At 42.6% G+C, this 17870-nt stretch overlaps 1 protein-coding gene across 5 annotated transcripts in view; it reads left to right on the top strand.

Moving 5' to 3' along the window:
• Positions 1-17870, top strand: part of SLC4A4 (solute carrier family 4 member 4) — a 365009-nt gene that overhangs the window by 93260 nt on the left and 253879 nt on the right. For all 5 annotated transcript variants that reach the window (XM_037063447.1, XM_037063446.1, XM_037063448.1 and 2 more), the window contains one exon: positions 8066-8245. In XM_037063447.1, coding sequence (XP_036919342.1) covers positions 8066-8245 — 180 coding nt within the window. The remainder of the gene's footprint in view (positions 1-8065; positions 8246-17870) is intronic.

The raw sequence follows: 17870 nt of genomic DNA, 5'->3' as shown, positions 1-17870 counted from the left end.
CGTCTCCCCTGTATTATAGGTATGTGAGAGGAGGAAATTATGTGACTAATATTAAATAATTGATACCTGATTAGCCATGAGTGCATTAACTATGTGGTGTATTATCTGTCGATAGTGACTAAAAACTGTTCTTATCGATCAGCCAGCACTTAGGCCAATGCTAAAATGAAGCCATAACAGAGCTGGAGACGGACAATGTGGTTAGGATGAGAATGTGAATGTGCGCATTTCTGTGTCTCTAAGCTGCTTCTCTGGCTGCAATTGCAAATCCAATTATCAATGACCATTGGATTAGCCATTGTTTTCTCTCTTCCAGCTCTGCTTCCCATTCAGTTGTGCAAATGGTGACCACAAGAGAAATCATGGAAACTGTCAGTTCTCTGTGCTTGGCTCACAGGCAGACTTGGTCTGACTGCATATGTACCTGCATATTAAAATCCACCTGTTCTTTTGGGGCCTTGGGGTGTCAGGATGCGTGGGGGTTCCTGTCTTCCTGTTGGGTGGTCTGTCTTTGCCTTAGCACTGCCCTGCCTGGCATTGGCTTTCCTAGGCCTTTTGGCTCCACTCTACTCTGTTTAGTCAGGTACAAGGACCAACAGACCTGATTCCTCGGGGTTGGCTCTCACCGTGTGGAAGCTCCAGGGGACACTTTACCCAGGGATGGTGAAGATTGCCAGGTGGGCAAAAGGAGGGAAGATTGAGTTTATGGAAGGTGTCGCTTCTGTTGAACAGTTAGACTGTGTATAATGAGTAAACTTGCTGAGGGAGAGATGGGTTAGACTTAGCCTAAAGTTGTCCGTTCTGTCCTGCTCTTAGTGAATGCCCTGGAGTGCCTTTGCTTGAGAACAGGAGTTCACAAGCTATTATCAGGGCGGGGCGGGGGTGGGAGTCAGGAGAAAGAGTACTTTATTTTTCCCCTTTAGGAAGGGGAGAAAGAAACAGGACCAGCACCTACGGGGCACCTTTGCGTAGTAGACACAGCATGAGACACTTTGTCAAATAATTTGATTTCGATCGTCCATTACAATCTCTCTCTTTCTCTCTCTTACTATATATACATACATATCACTGTTAAAGAAATTATACAGGTTTTATATGTATATGAAGAGAAAGAGAAATATAGAGCTATAAATACATATTATATTTTATGTCTATAGATTCGACTATAAAAGAAATTTTGCTAGAGCAAAATTAAAATATTTTGGAGAATCCACATTAGAGGTTGTGAAGCACTTCAGAGCTGCAGTTTATAAAAGATAAGGTGATTTTTAGTCCTGTTTATTTATTGAGGTAGGTTCCTGTAGTGTCTTTAAGGGGTTGTGTAGCCTAGATATTTTCAAATAATTGATCATTAAACAAAATAAGGTTGTATTTCTTTAAAAATATTTACCAATTCTGACTTTATAGTGCTGGTCAGTTTTGCCTCTATTATAAACTATTAGTGTTGGAAATTATATTGAAGGCGTAAGTTCAGTGTGTAGTTTTAGGGTTTGCACATTTATCTAAAGACCTTAGGACTATTTTGCTTAAAAATGAGCACTTAAAAGTCAGGTGCAGGAGTCTCCTGATCTAAAGGACAGGTGTCCCCTCCCCTTGGAGGCCTTTTCTTCTGTAGCCGTTTGCTTCCCTAGAGATTACCATCATCATTAAATATTAAATATTAAAAGCGCTATGCTCAGTAAACACCAGGTAACAGCTGAGATTTCTCATCAGCCTTGCTTGGGGACCTCAGGTCACCTGAAGGATTTCTGAGAGGCTTTCAGTGCATCCGATTCCCATGCAGTTCAGTGGGAAGAAAAGGGTTTCCCTGTTTTTCATAGCTTTCAGTATTTATTTTCTTGCATGCTTGATCATAGTGTAATTAGTAGCATTAATATTAAAATAGACTACTCATCAGCATTCAAAACGATCTGTAAATAAATCACACGTAATTATCTATTAATAAACATAAGCATTATTTTTTCCTATGTGAAAAATTACCTTCACCCAAAATATGAACATAGAAATCATCTCTTGCCCTGACTACTGATATCTGTTCAGTGTGTAGACCCTCATCCAAACGTTCCATCAGGGGCTGACTTACCCTGTGGTAGCCGCAAAGTTACATTGTGTGTCCGAAGGGGGTTTTCTTTTCACAAGCTGGTATTTTTGCCCAAGTGAATTAGCAGTGTTGCTTTGATTATAGCTTATTAGAGCTGCTTATGGGCATTCTGATAGATTTGTGAGTAACAGCAAGTTATTTGTATTTCATTTATTAAAGTGGTTAGGATTCTATGTGCTGATCTATTTTATAAACTGCCAAACACACAATCTCTGTGGCATCTGGACTTACACTGAGATTCTGTTTAAGGATTTTTAGGCATGTACTTCTAAAAAAAACTTTTTTTTAAGAGTATAATTTTTTTGGCCAAGAAATAAAGTTTCTTTTAAAAGAAATGTTGTTTATTGATTTTTAGGCAAGGGGGGGGGAGAGAGAGAGAGAGAGAGAGAGAGAGAGAGAGAGAGAGAGAGAGAGAGAGAGAGAGATGGTGATTTGTTTTTCCACATATCTATGCATTTATTGGTTGTTCCTTGTATGTGCCCTGACCAGGGATTGAACCTGCAACCTTGGTGTATTGGGATGATGCTCTAACCTAACTAAGGTTACCTAGCCAGGGCTTAAGAAATAAAGTTTTTTTTCCAAAATATTTTATTTACTTATTTATTTAGAGAGAGGGGAAGGGAAGGAGAAAGAGTGGGAGAGAAACATCAATGCGTGGTTGCCTCTCACATGTCCCCCACAGAGGACCTGGCCTGCAACCCAGGCATGGGCCCCGACTGGGAATCGAACTGGCAACCCTTTGCTTCACAGACCCATGCTCAATCCACTGAGCTACACCAGCCAGGGCAAGAAATAAAGTTTTTATAGCATCTTTTATAATCTATACTCATCCAGGGTCTTTGCCTCTTCTATGCATTTTTACAATTAAAAAGAAATAATAACTATCTCTTAATTTTGCTTTCCTCTCCTACATCCCTCTTGGCAACAGCCATAACAAGGTTCAGGCATTTGGTGTAAGACCAGGTTACTTTAGATAAGCCAGGGAAGGTAGTATTTAAGTTATACTTTGGGAATGTTGCTGATGATTTCTAAAAAGAATGATGTAAAATGTCAAGTGCTATGGAGTCTTTGCTTTAAACTAGAGAGAAAAGAAATTCGGTTGACTATAGAAAGAGCAGTGAGGTGGATAAGAATCAAATTTGGAACAGCTCTCTGTGTTTAGAGGTGCCTGTAGCAGGCTGAGGGCAGGGGACGGGGATGGCTGGTGGTGCCCGGGGGTGTCCAGTCCAGGTCTGAATCTCTGCCCAGACATCTGCCTCCCACCGTAGTCACCCTCAGCCGCCCCCTCCACTACCCCCGATACAGAAATCCGAGGTCGTAAGAATTATTCATGTACCGCTTTATGCCAAACAGGCGAGTGTGAAGGGAAAATGATGCTTGGCAATTTAGAAGAGTGAGGTTTGTATGTAAAATGCCTGTCGCCAGCCACTCTGCCTGCCCACCGCAGGGTGGCCCAGGATTTGTCCCTTCTGCTTCTAGCAGTCAGCATGACGAAGGGCACACACTAAATTGTAAGACTGATAGTGTTACAAAACAAAGGGAAAACACCACCCAAGCCATGATGAAGTGCTCGCTAGTTTTGAGATTGACACCTGACAGAGTTCAGTGGGATTTTATGAGTTAGCTCGTGACTATATCCTGGACTTCCCTGACCCTTGGCTTCTTTGCTTGTGTGGTGTGGATAATAGCATATTTAAGTTGTGCAGTTGTGAGGATTGCATGAAGTCATAGCTATCAGAGACCTAGCCAGGACCGGGCACACTTTTAAGTACTCAGTCAGTGGTTTCTGTTATCCATATGTCCTGGAAACACAGCGACCTGCTTCCTAAAGGAGTTCACAGACCTATCTTGCATATAGAGGTGTATGTCGTCAACAACCCAGTCCTCCAGAGAATGTTTGGCTGGTGGGATTAATTCTGGTTTGATGGGTTTGATTCTGCAGAGTCTTAAATCATCCTTGGTAGCAAGGTGGGTATCTGTGGAAGCCGCTCTCACTTGCATGACTCCAGAGTTGCTCAGTGGAAGGCTTCTCCACTGGCCTGCAAGTGTGATAGCAACTATCAGTGACGTTAGTTTAGAAATAGCCTAGGAATTTGGAGAACTGGACAGGATAGCTTCACAGCACTTCATCTTTCAACTGAGGTGGCCCAGGTGAGGGTGGGAAGAGACAAGGAGCAGCTGGTGATAGTGTCTGACCTTCAGAGATAACCCAGAAAGCCGTGTTTTCCTCCTAGGAGTACTGGCCGTGGGGTGGACTGTCAGGTACTCCCAAGACATTCAGAGTTTCTGGGGAGCTTGCACCATCTGTCAGAGAAAGGTATGCAGGGTATTTATTTGAGCACATGATGCTGGGGCCACTGCCAAGTCAAGGGGGAGTACCCAGACTCACACCTAAATGGATAGTCACATGTAAGTTCTAGTAGTTTTACTCGACCAAATTTTGAGTAGCAAGGGTAGAACCTTTATTTTAATAACATTTTAAACAATCACATTTTCCTTATGAGTTATTGTTATTGAAAATTTTCTTGCTTTTTATATTATCTTCAGAAACAGTTTTACTGGCATTGCTAGTTCTTGAGAAGTTCTTTTTTTCCTTTTTTTAAGCTTAAAATTCCTTTGTAAGTGAAGCAGGTAACTCTCCCTGCTTCTTTGAGCACCTTCCTGTTTTGCAGATCCTTGCTGGACTGAAACACTTGTCTGTCAAGTTTCTCCTTTTCATTTCACACAGAGTACAATTTCATACCCTCAGCCTAAGAGCTGGCTGTCCCTTTGTGCATTGTGATTTTAAAAATAGCCCCCAGTCTTCCTGCTGTATCTCTGAGACAGGTACAGATATTTTATGAAGACAAATATTGAGATCCAGCTATGATAGTCTTATCAACAGTAGCCTGTTTTCGTCAGCAGTGCTGCTCCTGTTGATCCTGAAGACAGGTATTGTGTAGGGGTGGTGAGAATGCTTATGTTCCGGCTCATTTTCCTGCTGGTATTTTTGCCACTTAGCACATACAGCTTACAAAGTATGTGGTTCCCCCTTGGGAAAGCACGTCTAACCCCACTCAGCAAAGCAAGGCCGTCCTTACCGTCTTCTCACGGGCAAAGAAGTCGAGGTGGAGAGAGGTCGAGAAGTAATTGATGAAACGCAGGCGCTGTCCCCGAGTTCCTAAGGGTTTGCTTAACCCCAGGACCCTGTTCCTTTTCCTTGTCTGAACACCAGACAGAAAAGGAAATTTTAGATACCAGTGATGTGTGAGAGGAGAAGGAAGGTGCTTTGAATTTTGGATCGCTCGGCTCAGGGCCATTTCCTCTGGCTGCTCTTGAAAGGCAGCATCTTCCTCACTCAGGGAATGTTGTTACTTACTGTGCTGTAAGGATGCCTCTAGAAGCTCATAGCCATGCGGGTGCCAGAGAACCGGGGCCTCCCCGAGACCATCACAGAGAGTAGCAAAAATGCCTCAGGGTGGTTGTACGGGATGGGAGCGAGAACTGCAGATGGATGTGAAGGGTCTTTTTGTGAATTGGTGGAAATGTTCTAAAACTGGATCATGGCCCTGGCCGCACAGCTCTCTCTATATATACTAAAAGTCACTGAATTGTATATCCTTAAAATGTGCAAGTTTTATGTTGTGTAAATTATACTTCAGTAAAACTGATTTAAAATGCCCCAAATTTGGACCCTCTTGAAGGGAACCACATTTTGTAGCCCTGCGCCGTATCTGAGCGCTCCCCCAGCTGCCTGAAAGTGCGTGGCAGGGTGAGTGGGGAGGCATCTGAGGCAGGAGCCGGGGGAAATGGGGACACGCAGAATCTTACTCCTAAGGCAGAGAAGAGGCCTGGGATCAAAATGGGGATGAAATGGCACCGTTTTTTGTGCTGATGACAACTCAGATTAGGTTCCAGAAGGTGAGTGCATTGCTCTCCATGGACGAGAGCCTTCTTTCCGAATAGCTCACATCCTTCATTTGGTGAATGACACTCTGTGGCCAGAGATCTTACCTTAAAATCCCATCAGCCCATACAGACTGTCCCGTAAAATGATTTTTGTCAGTTGTCCTCTGCAGACTTGGGTAAATATATTACAAAATGATTCTGAATGACCTCAGTGCCACTAGTGCAGCTTAACTGCTGTTTTTCTTATTTACCATTATTTGTAAGATGTAGAAAATATTTAATGTGGCAGATTTTTTAAAAAATTTCTCACTTAAATTTTTTAATGATTTTTTAAAATTCCAGAATGAAGGCAACTAAGCTTTCTGTGTTTCCTTTACTAAAGAAAGTGGTTGGCTTTGCTTACATGTATTGTGTGAAACAAGATAAAGCTGCAGGACTCCCTCAGTAACTGGAGCGCAGGAAACAATTGACACTGTTACTTAATTCACATTGTTTCTGAGACATTTCCTACTTGCTAGTGTAATATAACTTTCCCATGAGAACAATCTGCTCGCAAATGGCTAGACATGAGGCACTTCTTGCCGGTACAGCTTCTGTGAGAATTTCATGGTACTTAGTTGAGTTGGCGTGTGTGTCTGTATGTTTGTATGTGTTGTTTGGGGGGAGGTTTCTCTAGATGCTTCCAAATTCATTCCAAGTATCAAATGTTTTCTTTTGAATGCTAACCCATTTACTCCAGGTTCTGCATTCCTGAGTTGGAACCTCTTTCTTGAAGAAGCATATAATTGTTTTAATCCTTCCAGTGGAAGGAAACACCCTGGTGAATTATGGTGTTTTTAGATATGCCGAATGAGTTACTGTTCAAAGCAGTTCACAGCCCTTTACTTTGGACCTACTGCATGTTCGAGCATTACGTGCAGGCGTGTGAGGTTGTCTGGGGCACTAAAGGGGCCGTCAAGGAGTCATTCCAGAATGGGAGAGGAAACCCACACATGAGATTCTCTGATTTGCAGTTCAGAAAAAAAGAGAAAAAAAGAAGTTTTTACATTACTTTCGAAGTGGTGGTTCTCACATTCAGAAGTTAATATATATAATATATATTAACATTTTATATGTGTGTGTGTGTGTATAAAGTAAAAGTTTCCCAATTAAAAAAAAAGATGTGGAACTTCCAGTCCCTTTTTTTCTGTCGTATCAGATTTTGTTAAAATAACACCACTTGTCAGTTTTGTGGCTCCTTCCACCCAGAGAACTAAACGCACTTCACCATCTTTTTTCCTCTTCCCCTTCTTTTGAAGGCAGTTTTTGCTGGGCTGGGTTTATTTTTATCAATGCAACAACCAGTTTTTAGAAACTTTTGGAAATGAAAAAATAAAAGTGGGAATGGCACTCTAGCTGACATTCATTTTAGCTGCTTCCTCGTGTGAACATTTGAGTTTTTCTGGAGTCTCTCTCCAAGTGTGCCGTAACTTTTTCCCGGTTTGTCCCGTTCTGAGTCTCTCTTCTACTGAATGGGCAAAAAAGGAAAACAAATGAAAGTTTTTGTGTTAAACTTTATCCCCAGCAAAGTGACTTCTTGAATTCTGAATTAGATCTTCATTTTTTTGTTGCTCCAAGACCTCCTTTTCCAGCACCCTGTTGAGTGGAATCACAGACTCATGGAAGCTTAGAATTCAAAGGGCCTCTGGGGTTGTCCAAGATAAGTCTGTCATTACACAGATGATGAGATTGAGGCCCAGATTCAAGGTCATGCAGCTGATTGATAGCAGCGGTCTGACCAGAATGAAGGGTATCTGATTTCTGATGCAATATTCTTTGGTTTTCCTAAAGAAAATTAGTCAATCTGGATAGAAACTAGAGGACACTCTTACAGAATCTTAGTGCCAACCAACGGTTTGAATTACACTCTAGCTAACTGAAAATTGGGAGATTGCATTTTTCTAGTTTGAGTTTATCAAATATAGAATGGTATTGTTGAATTCTTAGACATTTTCCTCTGACCCGTGGATCTTGTGCAGTTTATATGCATTAGAGAATGTGATTTGAATGATTGGTCATTTGTGTACCTTCCCTTAGGCCACCACACCATCTACATTGGGGTCCACGTGCCGAAGAGTTACAGGAGAAGGAGACGTCACAAGAGAAAGGCAGGGCACAAAGACAAGAAGGAAAAGGAGAGAATCTCTGAGAACTACTCCGACAAGTCAGATGTGGAAAACGCCGATGAGTCCGGCAGCAGCATCCTGAAACCGCTCAGTGAGTACTCCATGGGCATCGGCGCCTCTTTCTGCCTCACTCCTCTGTCCTTGGGAAGGACACCTTTTAGGATCTTGTGGCTAATGGGGAGGGTCACAATGATAAGAAGGCGGTCTCCTCTAAAGGGCAATGTCTGTGGAGATGCTTTTTTTACACCAACAGGTTGGTCTAAGAGGAGATTTGGTCTGAATTGGTCAGAAAAGATGTGATAAAGTATAGGCATGGTGTTGTATTCTACATTTTGACTAGTGAAATAGGGCAGGATATTATAGATGTACTTAAGTGTAGTCACCAATAGTAACTGAAAGATTCTTAAAGAAATTTTTGGATTGTTTCTTCTTAGAGATAGGTTCTGTTGAGACAGTAGGTCAAGATGATATATGTATATAAATGAATGATACTTATAGGCTGATAGGGGACATTTAACCCCGTCATGAGCCAGGTCAGTAATTTAAAAGGAGTAGCGGAGAAGCATCCTGTAAGTCACAAAAGACTGTAGAGTGGAGTGGTGTAGCTCTTGAAATGTTGAACGTATTAGATATCATAAGAACAGAATAACAGGTGGTCAGAAAACACTCTTAGATTTCAGGGATGTGGGGGACTGTGTGTTTAGATGCATGTGTACATTGCTTTTGTTTCTTTCAATATGGACAGTATTTGGCTATCTGCGTAACTGTGTCTGAAATGAGAATGAGTACGTGCAGCAGAAGCGAGCAAGCGAGTGAGAAGCAGTGGAAGCGCATGTCAGTTTTGGGAGATTCCCCAAAGGGGTTGCGTGGTGACAGCTTCTTCTCTTGGCAGAGCTCTGTATATTCTTCATCTCTTTGCTGCAGTTGAAGAAATATGGAGCCTGTGATAAAATGCATTAAGCACAGATGAAGGTCTAGTGCAGTCATGGCTGGCGATGAGAGGCCAAACTAGAATGAGCAGCTCAGGAGTGTTGGAGAGTGAGTTTGTAGAGTTAAATGAAAGAGGATGTGAAGTGCAGTGACGTGCATCTGCATGTCTCTCATGGCTCACTATTGGAACTTAGAAACTAGATGTACCACACTGAGAGGAGCAGTGTGATGGACCGCCAAACTGGAGATAAACATTTGAGGAGAGTTTGGAGATGGACTATGAAGTTAAAATGTAAAGGTGTTGAGACTTAGAAGGGGCCAGAGGGCAGGAGACAAAAGTTATGTCCTTTTCATTGGAATATTGGGAATCTAGAGGGAATTCTTCATATATTGATTGAAAAAAACAAAACAAAAACAAAAGAATGGGGTCCGTTTCAAGTAAAGTTCTTGAAATGCAGGGAAAAAAAAGGTCACAGTTAATAGTGTGAAGGAACAAAAGATAACATTTCTTTCTAAATAAATTACTGTTGTCTACCTTCGTTTGCTATCTGTTTTGGCAAGGCCTGAGCCGGAGTTAGAGGTGCTCTCCCAATGTGAATGTGTGATCACTTTCTCTCTCTCTCTCTCGTTTTTGCTCTCTCTTTGTCTCTCTCAGAGTTGTCTCCCATTCTGCAATTTAATAACAAGAGTGCATCATCACTATAAATATTAAAAAGGGAGAGACACTCTCCTAGACAAATGGGCCAAGGGATTATGAAATGATAAGCATCTACTCACTTTGCAGGAAAGGTAATGGAACAATGCCAGTAATATTCGAGTCAGTAACAGGGAATGAACTGATCAGAAGGAGTGTGAGAACGAATGTATCTACCACGGGAGTTGTTTTCTGTGGCATTTAGGGACTATTTTGAGTACAGCATGTACAACAAACAAAGTATTTCTTTCTCTTTGCCCTCAGAGGTCTCCTTCCAGGGGAGTATTGCATTGTGTTGTATGCCCAGTTTCTGAAAGGATCATACAGAGACCATTGTTAAGGACCAAATGTTCAGTGATCACAAGAAAGCTATTTATAAATTTGCATTATATAGTTAGTTATTTTCCTGCTAGTTAATAAGTTATGCATCATCTAATTTGACATGAAGGCTGTCTTAGAAATGATTGTATATTCTCTCCACTGATTATCATGGAGAGTAGATGAATTGGTAGCTGGTTTATCTGATGCATTTCTATGTACAACGTTGCACTTGTTACAGTCACGTGTGGAAGGACATTTAACCCAATGATTTGGGGGAAGCTACAGTTCTCTGGCCCCAACATGACAATAAAATTACTTTGCAGGAAAACTATTTACTGAAATATCTGCCTAGTAGTATGCCATTATTGTTTCTGAAGGAGAGCCACACACAGTTTCTGTTATTGTTGGATCTAGGTTTTGGAGACACTTATGTCTGTAGATATACTACAGTCCTCAGATGAGATTCTTGCATGGGCCTGACATTGGATCAGGTGAGGTATTTTCAATAGGTGATGGTATTTCAATGGTATTTTCAATACCATTCTCCTATTGAAAATACCCCACATATAAATAGTCAGTTGGTGAGAGTCATCTCTGATTCTGTCCTTGTTGTCACCCACATATACAGTCCATCAGTGACTTTTGTTGCTTCTACTTCTAAAATCGGTCCGGATCTGTCTACTGCTGACAAGTTTGGCTGCCGCGTTCTGGTCCAGCGAATTGTCATCTCTTGTGGAGACAACGGCAACAGGCTCCACTTTTCAAGTGTTTTTCCACAGAGGCCGCAGAGATCGTCATACAGTGTACATCAGGCCATGCTGTTCCCCTGCCGAGAATGTCCTCTGTCCTTGGAGCAAGATCTCGATTGCGCATCACGGCACGTAGTCTCTCAGCAGCCATGCTCTGTGTCCTTCTCTCCTTGCTTACGTTTCTTCAGCCACACTGATTTTCCAGCTCCTTGTTGCCAAAACGTTTTCTTGCTTCAGGGCCTTTGCGCATGTAATCCTGTCTTTTTGGAATAGTCATTCCATCTTTGTCCTAGTTAGCTTTTCTTTCCTTTTACATTGCAGCTCTAAATTTTTGTGTTATCCCAGAGGCCTTTCCTTAGAGCCAAAGTAGGTTTACAGTTGTGAGTACACAAAACTACAGTTTATTCCTGTATAATTATTCATTAATTATTGTGTTATTTTCCCTATGAACAACTGTAAACCTGCTTTTGTTCCACCCTGTATGATACATGTTTTCCAGTGTTATTCTTTCTCAGCCCTTTGTTCCCTTCATAATATATGTTTTAACTTACAGTTCTGTGAGCCTACAGTTTTCTCTTGTGCTGATCCTAGGCTATAAGCTCCATGAGAGCTAGGATCAGAGTCTGCTTGTCCATTGTTTTCTCTGGCACCTCTCACAGTATCTGGCATGTAGTATATGCTTAATAAATGCTTATTGCAGAGTAATTGAGTAGATGGACAACTAGAGGTAAATACATAAGCATTGCTTTTATTTATCTAAATATTTTCTACCATATAGCTAAAGGTTCAGCCGAATTTCTTGTTTTTAATGCCTTCAAATCATCTTTATATTTCCCTGCACTGCCTTCCTCCCTTGCCATACAAATGTGGTCCTAACTTTTAATTATTCTGTGTTTGGAGGTGTCTTGTTATTTTAACTATTGCTAAGAAGGCATTTTGGCCTGTGTAGGTGGCTCCAGAGTGTTGAGTTGCTTATCACACGCAGGGGATAGAAGAAACTGATCCGGAGGGCACATGGATTTATCATGTACACTTAGAAGCGCTCAGTACTCTGCACGTGGGCAGCTCAGCTTCAGAAGTCACATTAAAGAGGCATGGAATGGAACAGTGAGGCATTTAAAAGAAGAAAGAAGTCAAATATTTTCCAGTATTTAGGCACGTAAGGAAGATGACATAATTAACGGGTTCACTTAACTTATGACACAGGTGCTTTTTCTTTTCTCCATGACTTTGGTGTCAAGACAGGGCTGCTAGCAGGTTCTGCGTACCATGCTGGGTGCTATGGAGTGAAAGCTGGAGTTCAAATACCCATTCTGCCCCTCTGCAGCTGGGTGAACTTAGGAAGTTAAGCCTTTTCTTTCTTTATCTGCCAAGTGGGTTGATAACACTTTTCTCACAGTGGCGCTCAAAGGATTAAATGAGGTAATTTATGGGATGCTATTAGCATCAAACCCAGGATGTAATAATAATTATTATCACCATCACTATTATTACCACTAGCACCTCACTAGTTTGTCGAGAAAACCCAGTGACCGGTGTACGTATGTAGATGCATTGCCCATGGTAGGTTCTCTGCAGATGCCGGCTTTTTTCCTCCCATTACTACTTTCTCCCCCTGCAAACTCTTACATGTTCTGCAGGGCCTAGTGCACGTCTTCCTGTCGCTCCCCCGCCACCCTGGGCANGATGCTATTAGCATCAAACCCAGGATGTAATAATAATTATTATCACCATTACTATTATTACCACTAGCACCTCACTAGTTTGTCGAGAAAACCCAGTGACCAGTGTACGTATGTAGATGCATTGCCCATGGTAGGTTCTCTGCAGATGCCGGCTTTTTTCCTCCCATTACTACTTTCTCCCCCTGCAAACTCTTACATGTTCTGCAGGGCCTAGTGCACGTCTTCCTGTCGCTCCCCCGCCACCCTGGGCAGAGTGATTTTCTTGCTCATTTGTTCCTCACACCTCAGAGTGATGGCACACGGGGGGGGAAAGACAGGGTTTCTAAAAAGTGTATGCATGATTCTCACACATTTGGAGCTTTAAGGAGGGAAGCTAGCTGGCTTATTTCTCCTCTGAACTCAGCAGCAGCTCCAAGTCCTTGTACAGCTGCTCTTCCCAGGATGGTGCCGAGAAGTGTGGTACCCGAGCTACTACAGGGAGAGAGGCTGAAGAAGAGAAGTGAGATGGAGGAGAAGCAGGAGGAGAGACAAGGGAGTGAGGAGGTGGTGAGGAGTGGGTGGTGGAGAGAAAAGTGAGATTGTGCTCTTTCTTAAAAATAATTCTTTTGCCTCCTCCACGGTGCACTTGTTTCTTCTGAGTTAACAGCTGCCATCCTTGAGGGTTGCCCAGAAAGTAGGTGGGAAGGTGGTCCCCGGTGCCATAGGCTCTGGAAATACAGCCCAAATTCCCACCATAGGTGGTTTTGATCTCTGAACTTCTCACTTTGCTAGTGTTCTGGGATATGTATGGGGGAATCACATGCCACTTTGTGACTGCAGAGTCTCTGAAAATGTGCAAAATGTTGGGAAACAGCTACAGACAGAACATCCTGTTCGGCATATCAGTCTGATGTGTGACGTGTTTCTGGACGAGCCTGAGCAGGCATCGGCGCCCGGAGCTGCGGCCTGCCTCGCACACATATGTCCTGCCCTTGTGGAATCGGCTCGCCACGTCTGTGCACACAGTCATTCAGTCTTTCTGGGCTCTTTGGATGTGTGCCAGAACTGGTGGGTCTGTGCTCGTGAACATGGCTCTGTGAGCCACGGTTCTGGAGCAATGGATGCCACTGGGCACTCCTGTTATATTCAGGAAACTGAAACTGAGAAGTGGGCAGCTGCTTTTGTTTAGTGCTTCCGGGTAAGTGGACGGAGTAGCTTTGCATAAGAGCCAAGATTATTAAGGTTTTGTTGTTTGACTTCCCCTTTTCCCAGTGCATACCCCTGTGCCCTCCACTGACCTGACTTTATTCTTCTTGGTGGGTTTCTACTTTTTCTTGATTTTTAAATGTTTTCAGCTAAGGTCCTTATTTCTGATATCAAAAAGTTAGATTTCTTTTTGAAGGGAGGGAGGGAGGGAGAGAGAGAAACATCAATGTGTGGTTGCCTTTTGTGCACCCCCTACTGGGGACCTGGCCTGCAACCCCAGCATGTGCCTTGACTGGGAATTGAACCTGGCAACCTTCTGGTTTGCAGGCCGGCACTCAGTCTACTGTGCCTCACCAGCCAGTGCAGATTTCTTTAATGTTCTATGTGCTATTTGCATATCCCCAAAATGAATCCATATGCAAGACTGAAGGTCTTTGGAATGTGTGTGAAATGTGGTAGATTCTTTCCCTGTTAAGGAACAAAACAACACAAACGCAAAAAATATACTCTTTCGTCCTCTTCTGTTTTTTTCATCTTATGTAAGTAAAAGGAATTACTTTATCTTTAGGAAGCACTTTAGTATAAAAAACAAAAGCTTTTTATATTAAATAACTGAAAACTTTAAATGTGCCTTTTCAGGAGGGGCCCTTGTGATGTAACGTGACTGAAAAGGCAGCGTCTCACAGCTGTCCAGAGCATGGATTTGGGCCGGGCTGGATTTGATGCCCGGGTCATACCAGCAGTGTGACCTTGGCAAGATACTCAGCCTCTCTGTGCTTCAGTTTCCTCATCTGTAAAAAGGGACAGTGATAGAACTTAATTCATACTGTTCCGGGTATTAAATGGGCAGTGCATCTAGTTAGCAATAATCATCAGCAGTTATTATCGTGAGTGACTCGGAACACATTCTTCACACTCAGGTTTCCCCTGCAGGGCGCACAGGTCAGGCTGAAAGCTTCAGACTAGAACTCTGCAGGGACCAGCTCCACAGGAAGGCTAGTCATGATTCCTGAGGCTCTGGCCTATTCCACTACAAATACCCTCTAGGTATTCCTTTGTTTAGCTGTTGCCTTGGCTCCCAATGGCATCTTTGGAAGAACTAACCTAAATTCAGTCTCCCAGCTTGCCAGTGGATATCAGCTGAAATGCTGGTTGGCAGGAATAGGGACCAAGGAAATAAGGGACAGAGGAGATTTCTAATATTACACTGCTCTTTTGTGTAGAACGCTGCCACTGGCCAGTGACTTTGCGTACCAAGTGTGTCCTTGAGTTTAGTCAGCAGTTGGAATTCCCAGTTCTGGGGCGCTGAAAGCAAGTGGGCCATTCACTTCTTCTTGAGAAGGATCTCTTTCTGGCTCTGTGTGTGTGTATGTGTCTCTCAGTGAAATTAATCTGAGTAGAAGGGCTTTGCGGTGGGACAGGTCAGCAACTTGAAGGCAGTGCTGGGCAGAAAGGAAAATGTGTTTGGCATACTTGTGTTTTGGTGGCACTGGTTTGGCTCAATGATAGTGTGTTTTGTGTGGTACAAACAATTGCTGTTTGTTCCCCCGTGACGCTGGTGAATGCAGGAGCTCTGTGTCATGGTGCCTCAACCTCCTCTAGCCAGTTAACTATATAAACCTCTGGGAGCCTTGGATTTCTGGAGTGTCGCTCTCTTGAAGTCACTTAGAAGTGCCCTCCAAGGAGAAGTTCTTACACTATAAAAGGTGTCGCTTTTTTGTTGCCTCTGACTGTTCCATTACAATAGTGATTCCATTTTGTCATGCCATGAGATGTTATGAATAGTGTGTTTATGTGTGTCATGGGAGAGTTGATGTTGCTGCTATTTATAGTGACTCATGAGCTAAGGAGGCCTCAGAGGGTTCTACTGTGCTCCAGGTGCTGGGTCCTCGGGGCTAAAAAGAGACTGTGACTCTGGGTGGAAAATGGGGGAAAACAGAGCAGTATGTGTTTAAAATGTGAAATAAACTTTACTGAAGTGAATGGGGTGTAAATGACTGTCTGCCACAGGCATTAGCACCCAAGTAGGAAGCAGGACGCACGCTGTGGTTTGGGTTCAAGTTTATAAGAAAGGAAGCAAGAGTGGTGAGTGTGTGTGTAAGTATGTATGTGATTGAAATGTGCTAAAAGAATGAAAGGTATTGGTAGGGATCTCCTTGAAGTTGTATGCTATTTAGGAAGTTTCCCACACTGCAGGAAAGGATTCTTAAAGGGCCGTATCGGTTTTTTTTTTTTTATTTGACATGCTCATTTATTTTGTTATTTAAATATCCCAAATGATTTTAGTTTTTCTTTTTAACATTGATAATTTTCATCAATATATACAATTTTTTAAATATAATTTTTTAATTTAATTCTTGTTCAAGTACAAGTTTCTGTCTTATATTCCCAACCCTGCCCGCCCCCCCACCCCATGCTCCCCACCTCCCTCCCCTTTCTGCCCCCCACCCTTAGTTATTGTCCATGTGTCCTTTATACTTGTTCATGTGAGTCCATTCCCATTTCCCCTATGATTCGGTTGTTGATACTGGGGATTTAGAGTCAGGGCTTGGTGAGTGTGAACCATTGATGCAGAAGTAGCTGGGGCGAGGGGCTGGGGGAGGCCGTAGGTGTACTCATACTCTATTCATACCTTCTCCAGAATTCTTCCCTGATCACAGTGTCGAAGTAGGAGCCTTGGGTCCTTTTAATAACTTCCCCATGGATGGGGACTCTTACTTGACTTTTCATCATATTTTTATAGAGGTGTTGTGAGCATTGAGTCCCCATTACCCTGGTTACTTATATAATAAAAATCCCAATTATCCTTGGTTACTCCGTTCTTTTCCTTCCATAGCCAGCTGCTCACTCAGTCCTATTGGTATTTCCTTCAAAGTGTCTCTTGTGTCTGCCCTCCTCTTCCAATTTCTAAGGTAACATCTTCTTATTTGGGTTTTCAGCCTTTAGATTCTTACTTGAAATAGAAGGGAGTTATTTCATACCAGCTGCCAGACATCTAAAATATCACTCCCGTCTTGTCTCTTTTTAATTGAGAAATAGACAATAATAAATATGCAAAAACTCATAACGTTCCTCATTACTTAAAGCAGGTGCCTACTTTGGGACCCTTAGACATGCAGGAGTGAACTCCAGACCATGGAATGGAGTTGCCTCTACCATTTGCTATATTTTTCAGTAGTTCAGCAAAAATGATAGGTTTACTTTCCTTCAGCAAGGCTTTAAAAGAGTACTAGCTCATAATGGCTTTCCCAGTTTTTGAACTCCTGTGGCAGATATTACCCCATATTCTGGTACTCAGCCCTGTAACGCCGTAAGCGGTGACGTGTGGCTTTCATTCAGGTGTGTGCCACCTCCCCAACAGTGCCGTTATAGCCTCAAGGGCATGGGCAGTATCTCATGCTCACTTTGAGTCATGTTCTGAAATACCCTTTGAATGATGCAAAAGTAAAATGGCCAGAAATTACCAATTAGGTTAAAATATTCTGGCCTGTGTGAGAAAATAAAAACTGAAAAGGAAAGGTAATGTAGATATTCAGTGTTAACAACTACTTTAGTTAAAAAAAAATGCTACCCTCTTAACTCAATCTTTTTGAAATGTGATTAAAATAGAAATCACCTGAGTTGTACAGTACGGCGAGTTGAATAATGGTGAGATAAGAGCCCGGAAAAAGAATTCTTTTCTCATGCTTTTATTACTGAACAAGGGGCCAAGGGGTTGCAGCATTTGGCCCACCCAGGGCCACCAAAAACTGTTACAGAACAAAGGCTATACACAGACCAAGGCGGGGTCATGATATACTGTTACTGAAAGGACCCCCTACAGGTTCGTTATGTCCGCTGCCTGATAGGAAAGACACTCTCAATGCCAGAGATTTATGAAAAGGAAAGGAAATGTTTATTTAATGCTATACAGACTTGAAGTAGTGATAATGTCTTCATTAAAATATCAAAGTCCTTTAGGATACCCACAGATGCCCACAGTACTTCCTTCTCCCCCTGCCCTAATTTGGGGTACTGTAACTATGGAAAAGAAGCACAGGTCTGTGTTTCAGGTTGCTGGCACCGTCAGCTGTGTCGCCATCTAGGCAGGATCTCTAATTAATCCAAAGCCATGTGGCACCTTCTCAGGGGCCACTGGCAAGAGTTCTTTCC

The sequence above is a fragment of the Sturnira hondurensis genome, unplaced genomic scaffold, assembly GCF_014824575.4.
Source record: "Sturnira hondurensis isolate 20B ecotype Veracruz unplaced genomic scaffold, ASM1482457v3 Scaffold0014584, whole genome shotgun sequence".
NCBI classification, from domain to species: Eukaryota; Metazoa; Chordata; class Mammalia; order Chiroptera; family Phyllostomidae; genus Sturnira; species Sturnira hondurensis.
Note: the sequence above shows the minus strand (reverse complement) of the source record. Positions and strands in the feature narration are given on the sequence as shown.